We start from the raw sequence: 10293 nt of genomic DNA on the forward strand, positions 1-10293 counted from the left end.
TTTTGTTCTGACAAGTTCTTCAAGAAAATGGGAAGTATACAGTAGACTAAATGAGTGAGTGAGTGAGTGGGTGCGTGAATTTGATTTCACAGCGATTCGACACAAAAATCTGCAGTGAAGTCCACACAGCCAATTGAAATACATGTATGCCGCTTGACACGATACACCTTCAGGCCGATCTTTCTGTTAAAAGATGAGAATGAGTCATTATAGAGTATCACATATTCGAAAGCGAGTAAAACCCCCGTATTTTCCCTGTGAACAGATCTGTTCTCGTAGTACCATTCAGTTAAAGTATATATCACGAAGTTATTGACGATTGCCATTTACACTAAATGTATGTATTCACCTTTGGTTATTTGGTTTATGGTAATTTCGAATTAGATTGTGGTAATGAAAATGATTTTTTGCTGTATTGTTATAAAAACACACAGTGCTTTACTTTCTAAAACCGATAAATGTATGTCATACAGTCCCTGAGGATGACTGAAGTGGATCAAGTCTCGAGTCCACAGTACAAAAGGAACTGAGCATCCAGCTTTGTTCAATTTTCGTAATGAGGCCTTGTTTGGACGTATGTCACCTGTATTCTGAAAATCCGCCGGTAATGCAATATCATCTTCTTACTGAACATAGTACAATATCGACATGGTTAAATATATCCTTAAGCCACTCTGAACGTTTTGCATTAGAGCAGTAATCAGGACTCGTTTTCCATTTTCTGACAGACTAAAATGGCCAAATTTACTATTTTAAACGGATTTGGCAATTTTTCGGCATACAATAAAATGTGTTAGAAGATCCTATGGAAGCAAAGAATGCAACCAAGCAAACTAATAGCAGACTCGGTTTGATTGAGTCTGTTCATCAGAGGTAATGGAATATGCAACACCCCTTACGCCTCCTATCTCCGGCTTAATGGAATTCTATTACAGTGTAATTGAGTGTACTCCACGATCCAAAAAGGACCAGAAAATATAACTATATAATGCATAAATTGCTATGGCTTACTTCACAGTCAATCTGAAACAGTCCCTGACGATGACCTAAATGGTCGAGGAAATACAGTAGTAAATGACATAAAACACCAAAACATAAATTTCCGTTTGAGCCCTTGTTTAAACGTATGCGATTTTAATAGGCACTCCGTCGTTCAATGCATGCTCAAACGCTCCTAAACGTTGTGAGTTAGAACATTAAAACGATTATGGTAATAATGTTGTTACAGTAATAGACATAAGTAATAATGCTGTAATTGCTGTAGCTTCCAAAAGTCCTAGCGGTAAGACTGATGTTACTAATGTTACTGCTATAGCTTTTAGTAATAAAGCAGTAATATTGTTCCAACAGTAACATACTTAATACAGTAATACTGCTGTTACTGTTATAATTGCCAGCTGTAACAGCAGTATGTATTTCCAGTCGGATATCGTCAGATATATGGAAGGTTAGAATGCTAATACGTGTACACGTACGTAGTTGCCACAGGTTACGAAATATTCGAGTCAGACATTTGAACTCGGGATCCCTCGCTTACATTTCTAGTCTCGCACTGACTGCACAATTTTCTCACCATATTCAATTTATTTGTTTGTTTTGGGTTTAGCGCAGTTTTTAACAATAGTTCAGTTATTGTATGTAACGGCAGGCAGTTAACCTAACCAGCGTTCCTCGATTCTGTATCAGTACTAGCCTCTTCTCCACAGGTAACTTTCAATTTCTCCACATAAATCATAGGAAGACAACGAATGGCCTCCTGTCAAATCACCATGGGTTACACACAGCTTTGTCATGGATCGTACTTACGACTCTATGTTCCGTAGATCTGTGATGTTTCTAACAAATCGGACTGGCTCACCCTGTCACATAGTCGTAATTGTGAATTAGCGGCTGTGGTGATTTTTGGAAGGTGATTTATGTAACCGCGCAGAATTTAATCAGGAATAAACTGTCTCACAACTTTTCGTATCTATCCGCTGTACAATGTAGTTCAATGCTGAATAATATACGACATCTGACGCCATTATCGTTACTGACTGGAAAATTTGGCCTGGTCTACCAGCCGTGGACTTGATCACAAACTTAAAAGTACACATGCCCATTAAAAATAGTTTAACATACTTTGAATATATACCAATGGTGCAGTAAATGTAGATGTAGCATCGATATATTTTTAGGCGGAGGGATTGCAATGTGACATGTGATTCTGACGCATCATGGTTACGTCATGATGTCACGCGTTCTGAAAAGTTAATGATAAGTTACGTTACATTTGGCTTTTTTCCAGATACATCGATCGAGTATTCTTTTGTTAGATTTTGATGATTTTAGATTTATACTTTATCTATACTGTACTTCGAAAATCTGATTCCCAACCGGAAATGACGTCATCAAAATTCAAAGTCATCATAAAGGCTCGAGACTGGCATCATTGGAAAGGTCTTGTTGAGTAGATTCAGAAAATATATACTTTTTTTTGAGTCTATCACGTATGATTTTCGAGATATCGGGGTTTAAAACGAAATCATTCATGCATTTCAACCCGGTTTTTCTCCTTCGTTATTGGACAGAACCTAGGCATTTAGGGTATCTAACGAAATGTTTCGATGAACGCTATCTACTTTGAGAGTCGAATCGAAGTTAAAATCACTCATGCGTAAAAAAACCACTTTGGAACCCAAGGATGGGTTCGAACCTAGTGAAGCGTGAAGCTATTATAAAGACCCGTCGTGTGTAAACTGCTCTGAGGATCCACTTGTTATGTTTTCTGAGGTGGGACCTGTGACTATGATTGCGCATGAATGATTTCGATTTAAACCCCGATATCTCGAAAATCATACGTGATAGACTCAAAAAAGTATAAATTTTCTGAATCTACTCAACAAGACCTTTCCAAAGATGTCAGTCCCGAGCCTCTATGATGACTTGAATTTTGATGATGTTATTTCCGGTTGGGAATCAGATTTTCGAAATGTACACCACTCGAGCTTACCAAAAATGGGAAATACTCAGAACGTCAAAATTGACCCTTATTCACTTTTCTTACGTGTCTAGACCTGCCCCTCTGACTCATTATTGCCCCAAACAGGGAGTGATGGGAGTCATTGGGAAACTTCCTTGACGTCATGGGGAAAAAACAGGGAGCGGCGTGAGTCATTGGGAAAATATCCCCCTGTAACCCGATCTTCCAGAAATGGGACCGTGACGTAGCTTCCTAAAACAGCTCCCTATTGTTAGGTAATCGTCTGCTACCGAGAATATCGATTTTTTTTTATCAAAACATTGACTCCACAAAAACAAAATGGCGGATTTATATAGATAAAGATGGATGACCTAGATCTATACGTGTGCGGTTAACTACTCACTGGTACGTACAAGCATCTAACTTTTCCAATGAATCTTGGATAAACAAGGTAAGTCGGAAGTGTAATGACCTTATTTATTATTTATCATCCCTTTATTCTTAGATTTATTTCATAACTTGGATGATTTTACGGAACAAATCGAAGAAAACATCAAAACATAAAGATGAACATGAATGTAAAATTATTAATATCTGAAACTTAGTATTACTGCTAGCAATTAAAAATCTAAAAAGCAGCTGAAAGGACTAATGAAGTATGGTCAACAGACACGCACAGAAAATATCTATGAAACAAATGCATGTGGGGAATCACACATCTATTTAAAAGGTAATTACACACCAACAAAGCCATTCCAATGCACCTAACAAAAATCCTTAAAATAGCAATTTTACAGGAACTTCCAAATATTCAAAGATAAGCATGAATGTAACTAACTGATTTCTGAAATTTAGTCCTAATGCTAGCAATTAAAATCAAAAAATTAAAACAAATGGAAAAGTTTACTTTTTCACAAAACACTTTACTCTGGCAGCAACCTTTATGTACTTATAATTCTAGTCTGTGTCCACCTACTTAGCTCAATATTGACAGTACAGATCTATGGATCGAGGGGTCAAAAGTTCGATCCTCATGGAATGTGTTCTTCATTAAGACTAATAAAAATCTCTGTGTCTGAAATCCTTCGTCTTCCACCTCTGATTCATGTGGGGAAGTAGGAGTTATTTGTGGAGAACTGGTTAGTACTAGTACAGAATCCAGAAACACTGGTCAGGATACGTGTTCACCATTATATAACTGAATTACTGTTGAAAGAAAAATGTGCTTAATCCAAAACAAACGAATAAAACATAATATAAGGAGTTATATCATTAAGACACCTTTTTAAACAATACCTATCAATGCCTTTAGTTTAGCAGTGAAATTTACAGTCGGTAGCCCTTTACATACATTTTCCAAGTTGCCATTATTGCAAGCAGTCACAACCAACATTTTGTCTTCTGTTTTTTTATCCCCCGCCATAGGTGGGGGAATAATTTTGGCGTCGTTCGTCCGTCCGTCCTTCTTTTCTTTCGTCCGTCCGTCCGTCCGAAACCATATCTAGGAAGTGGTTTGGAATATTTAAATAAAACTTCAAACACATGTTCACCACTATAGGGAAATGCGGCCTATTAAATTCCAGTTATATTGCCCAAGTAACAGCAGAGTTATGGCCCTTAGAAATGTCTAGTGTAAAATATGTAGGGTACTATAAATATTGGCAATTTCTGCTTCATAACTTGTGACAAATTTGACCTAGAACTATGAAACTTTACTTTAATTTAGACCACCATAATGTGGTAGTGCACACTCAATTTCGTTAGGATCTCTTCAGTAACTTCAGAGTTATTGCCCTTTAAATGTTTAAAAATCCACATATTTGTACATAAGAAACTAACCATTTGGTAAAATTTCATTAAACTTCTTTCATTTTTTCCCATGAACATTTATTATCAACATGTGAAGTTGTGTACCCACACCCAGTCACCCACACCACCCTGGTCACACCCCCCCCCCGCCCTCTCCCACCTCACAAAAAAAGATTTTTTTCAAATCTTAAGTCTTCCATGAATATTTATAAACATGCAAAGTTGTATCCTTTCCCCACCTCGCTCCTCAACCCAGTCAACCCCACCATCCCAATCATGCACTCCCCCACAACATTGTTTCTTTCATTTTTATTTTTATCAATATTTATTATCAAAATGTGAAGTTTTGTACCCTTACCCGATCACCTCTTCCTCCCCCCTCCCCTCCTCAGAAAAAGAAAGAATTGTTGATTAATTTTTCAAACTTTCCATGAATATTTATCAACATGTGTGTTGTAAACCCTCACCACCGTCACCACTCACGTTCCAGATTTCTTACTTGACTGTGCTCTCTTAAGGACTTCTGTTCTTTTAAGTTCAAATGTAATGAAATTATTTGCTTCTTATTAACATCCTAAACTTTTTGCCGGATATATTTCTTTGCCATTCATCAACACAAATCCCTTCGGCGGGGATACCAATTCATCACATTTGCTTGTTCAAGAGACTGGTACAATGTAGAAGTCTGGTCAGGTTGTTATGTCCAGAACATTTATAGTAGTACCTAGTAGACCTTTCCTCAACAAATATCTCTATGGGTGGGATTTTTTTTTGAAAACATTTAAACTTAGACTTCAATTTTTTTTTCATAGACATAAATGTATAGTAATTCATTTATTAATACAAATTCTAACAATGCAAAACTCTTGCCCATAGGAATTATTACAGAAATATTCGAAAACTTAAATATGTCAGAAATTGAAAGATAAACATGAATGTAACATAGTAATATCTGAAACTTTGTCCTAATGATAGCAATTAAAAATGTAAATAAGCAACTGAAAGGACTCATGAAGGGTGATCAACAGATATACTCAGAAATTATCTGTTAATAACATACCACCAAAGCCATTCCAATCCATCCAACAAAAATCCTTAAAATAGCAATTTTACAGGAACTTTCAAAAATTTAAAGAGCATTTAAGCATGAATGTAACTACGTTACTGCCTCGGTAGTCTACGCTTCAAGTGTGGGAGATAATTGGTTCGCTCCCCTGCTGTCATACAAAAGACGTACAAAATGGAACTAGCATTTTCCTCGCCTGGCTCAGCATTAAAAGGCTAATTCTAGAACTGGTTTACCCGGTGTTAGTATAATGTGACTGGGTAGGGTATTGTGTAATGTGTTATTCCAATGTGGCAGCACTGTAAAGGTGGGCATTGTGCTCACTGCTACAAGAAGACAGCGTCTTTTATTAACTGAAACTTAAAATAAAAAACACCGATAAACCCGAACACAGGCAAACAAATAAAGACCATATACATGTACCTTGTATTTTGTTTACAAAATTAACAATTAAAATCATGATACTTTTAATGTTTTTGACAGCTTTTTGGAGGAAATGGAAACGTTTAGATTGGTTCAAGGGTCCAGAAAAAATTTGAACCTAGCTCTTTTGAAGTAGCCAGAGATGTTGGGTAAAGTGTTCCCATCATTGTATAAGAAAACGAATTATCACACATGCACTTGTCAATATCTGACTCTAACCATATCAGGAAACACGGTTCGTCAGAAGAGGCATTCCCATGTACCTTTAAAATATACCAGTGAATCTTTCTGTCTGACAAACCTACGTAATTTGTGCATTCGGACCCACCGAGGTATTGTGAATCAGACTGAATTGAGAAGACATTTCTCTTCCTACGACTTGATTCCAAAAATACCCCACATACTGGCTTGCGTCTTAGCATACTGCTGCCCTTTGTGTGTAATGTATATTTAGATTGAACAGACTGGATTTTATAGACCCCTTTATTTAGACAAGCTAAATCTTCTACAACTAATTCTCGTCTCTCACAAAAAGATTTGGATAATGGCCAGTCGCTTTTCTGTACATTATAGTATAATTTTGCAGTTTCAATGGTTGGCTTGTAAAGGAATTCCAAAACAGACTGATCATTAGTAATTTGTGACTCAAGAACATTTTTGACAGACTCTGCATTCACCTCAAACAACGACTGGAAAGCAAAGCGATACAGGAGAAATAACTCTCGAAATGTTGCAAGACAGCAATACAGTTCAACATAATTCATCAAACAATCAAATTTGCTCATATCTCCTGTTGCTGTTTCAACCATTTCCCTAATTTTTTCACCCAAGTATAAAACTTCATCTAGTCCGGTTTGAACAGGGACGTCTGTGGCCATTAACAATAAGTGCATTTTTTTCTCTTCATCCCGAAGTTTTCCCGGGTCTGGCAATCCTTGCATGTAGTTGATACAGTGACTTATCTTTACACATGTTGCTCGGCATTTAGCCCTTAGATCTGCATCCAAGGTATCTTCAAAACTCTTGGCTACAACTGAAGAAACATCTTCTGTAAAAAATAACCCGACTATAAAAGTGGCAACTTTACACACAGTTCCTGCTTGGCCAGGAGACTTCCCCACTACTTTTAAAGCGGTGAAAATACTATGGGAGAATTTCATCAGGCACTTGACTGCAAGGTTGAAACCGGAATTAGATTTGGAAGCATTGCTCTTGTCTACCAGTTTGAGTTTCTGAAAGTCAGCTTTTACAATAGTTTGCATACAATCGTTTATATCCATGCAGGTCGTATTAGACAGGGGAAGTTTGTTTATATCTTCACTCAAACTTTGAACAACTTCTGACGACAGCGCTGTTTTTTCAGAGACTTCCATTTCCCAGCCTCCGGATGAATAATCTGCAGTGCAAAATACACGTGACCGTGAAAAGTGAAGACTTAATGGTCTCAAGTAACTTGCGAAGCAATTTATGTTCCAACTGACAATACCGTCCGTTGCTTTTTCAATTATTAAAATGGCATTGATGCTGATAAAACAAATTGAAGTATTAACCCTAACGTTACCTCTTGTATATATTTAGGCTATCTATATTTTCTTGCTAGTTTCATTGACAGAATGTTTCAAAAATGTGTACATTGTAATCAAAGTAAAGGATTCCTAGGAATATATTTAAAAGTATAACATGAAATAGGAATAATTATGTGAATACATATAAAACTGAGTGTAGCATTTATTTCTGAATGTCATACCAAGTGATAACAGGCAGAGCATTAATTAGTACCGGTGAGAAACACAGAAGATAAAACGTACCCAGAAATGATTGTATCTGTCTAACCTAATATGTACTAGAATGAATGTTCTGGCTCATATTCAGCAGTAGTCTGTGTTCAGCCCTGTGTTTTGTTTACAGGAGACAACTCCAGAGGCTATTCAAATTTTGTATAATTATGTCCCTTGTCTTCTCAAAACAAAGGATAATCGGAGCAAAACTGATGAAGTCAGAATACATAACAGACTTCTTTTTCAAAAAACAACATCAACAACAACAGATTATCTATTCGGTAGCCAGACTAATTCAGCAGCATCAGTGTCATTATCGTAATTGAAGTTGTATTTGACCGTGTTGTCAATAAGAAGGTAAGATAATTCGTATAACAAGCGGGTTATATCAATCATCTTACCTATACATATTTATCAGTATGTTTTTAAATACATATTGAAATCAAAATATATCATAATATTCATAAAGCAGGTCAGAAAACCACAGTAAAAGAGTCATGATACACTAATCAAAACTTCTAATGCATTTCAATATGTTGGCAATATTTTTCATAATACTTACAGTACATTTATGAAATGTCTCAGACATTTAAACCAACATGATGTTAAGAACACGGGAAAATTTGAAGAAAATCAAAGCGTGCAAATATATAATTTTAGTCATTTTATGATTTCTACCTATTCAATCGCCGAAGTACAGATACAAGTTTTGCTTTTATTCAACGAGTTTATGAAGATGCAAATAACAAATGACTTTTTTTAATGTGATATGATAAATATTGTGTTTTTGTCATGATTTCCTGCATTATAATTCTCTCGTTTGCAAATTCTAGACATTTATGTGTATTTTGTGGATTTTTGCAAATTATGGACATTTTTTTGTGTATTTTGTTGATTTTTGACATAAAATACATAAATTGGTATCAGAACATTGCTCGTTTTTGTTGAAATTGTATGTGTTATTTACAAAATACTTTTCTAATTTTGTATAATTCTACCACAAATATCAAGGGAGCGATTCAAGTTTCGATTAGTATAAAAACAGCGTTCATAAAAATGACTGTATTGAGTGACGTTTCTATATATTTTGGTGCGAATCATATACGTTTGAGCTAAGTTCTTAATACATGTATATAAAAAATCATGTGTTAGATTAAATACAATTATCTTTTTCAGAAAGTTGTATATTTTAAGAAAACGCCTACCTGTAACACTAGTCACATAACTTTCTATATGTGTACAATCTTTTCTTTATCACAATTATCATAGATAGTAAACAGATAAAACAGGAGACTGTATAAGTAAACAGAGGCCCGAGCCTCATACATTTTACAAATGCATATGAGTTAAAGCGAAACTTTTCTCAGTTATTTTCCGGTAACTTTGCGTTCGATATTTTATCATAGAATTATGAGGGCCATCCTAAAAATAATGACAATCGTGCACTTCCGTAGAAGATTCTGTGCACTTTGTGGATTTTGACATAACATACATTAACTGGTATGAGAACATGGCTCAATTTTGTTGAAATCGTATGTGTTATTTACAAAATACTTTTCCTGTTTTGTAAGAACTCTACCAAACATATCGATTATAGTAGTATAAAACAGCGTCCATAGAAGCCACCGTATTGAGTGACGTTTTTAAATATATTTTCTACAAGAATAATATACTTTTCAGCTGTCATATTAAACACATACATAAACTATCTTTCGCAGAAAGTTATATATTTTAAGAAAACGCTTACCTGTAAGACTAGTCAAATAACTTTCTATATCTGTACAATCTTTCCTTTATCACAATTATCATAGATAGTAAACTTTAGATAAAATAGGTGAGTAAATAGAGGCCCGAGCCTGTTACAGTTAACAAAGGCATATGAATTGTAGTATAAAAGTGAAAGCGAATCTATTATCAAATATTTTTTGGTAAACTTTTTAGCAGAGCAGAAAAAGGTTGATTATCTACGTTATTTATGACTGGTCAAGTTTAAACGAAGATGTTACAATTGAAGAAAAGGTATTTGATTTGAACTGTTTCTATTTTTGTTACTTTAATTATACTTATAAGTTAACGTCGACCATAGTATTTTCCTTATAAATTTCAACCTTTTTTTTTTCTTTGCTTGATTTTTTTTTGCAAATATCAAAAGAATGCTGTATATATTTTTCAACATTTTTATGATTGTGATGGTATATGTCACTTCTGTTTTGTTCTGCCATGTTTCTAGTCAGATCACCCCTGTAGTTGTACTC

The 10293-nt window shown here is 35.2% G+C and overlaps 1 protein-coding gene across 1 annotated transcript; it reads right to left on the bottom strand.

The window, feature by feature from the left end:
• Positions 1–3425: 3425 nt before the first annotated feature.
• LOC123537291 (uncharacterized) lies at positions 3426–9281 on the bottom strand. Its single transcript, XM_053528502.1, has 2 exons — positions 9244–9281; positions 3426–7656 (listed from the first exon to the last, which is right to left on the bottom strand). The coding sequence occupies exon 2, from the start codon at positions 7631–7633 to the stop codon at positions 6344–6346; it is 1290 nt and encodes a 429-aa protein (XP_053384477.1). The 5' UTR covers positions 7634–7656; positions 9244–9281; the 3' UTR covers positions 3426–6343.
• Between the last annotated feature and the right edge of the window lie 1012 nt (positions 9282–10293).

Source organism: Mercenaria mercenaria, chromosome 17, assembly GCF_021730395.1.
Source record: "Mercenaria mercenaria strain notata chromosome 17, MADL_Memer_1, whole genome shotgun sequence".
NCBI lineage: Eukaryota > Metazoa > Mollusca > Bivalvia > Venerida > Veneridae > Mercenaria > Mercenaria mercenaria.

Bases quoted from the DNA above. Each gene is read 5' to 3' on its own strand.
- LOC123537291 (XM_053528502.1), bottom strand. From the start codon at position 7,633: ATGGAAGTCTCTGAAAAAACAGCGCTGTCGTCAGAAGTTGTTCAAAGT.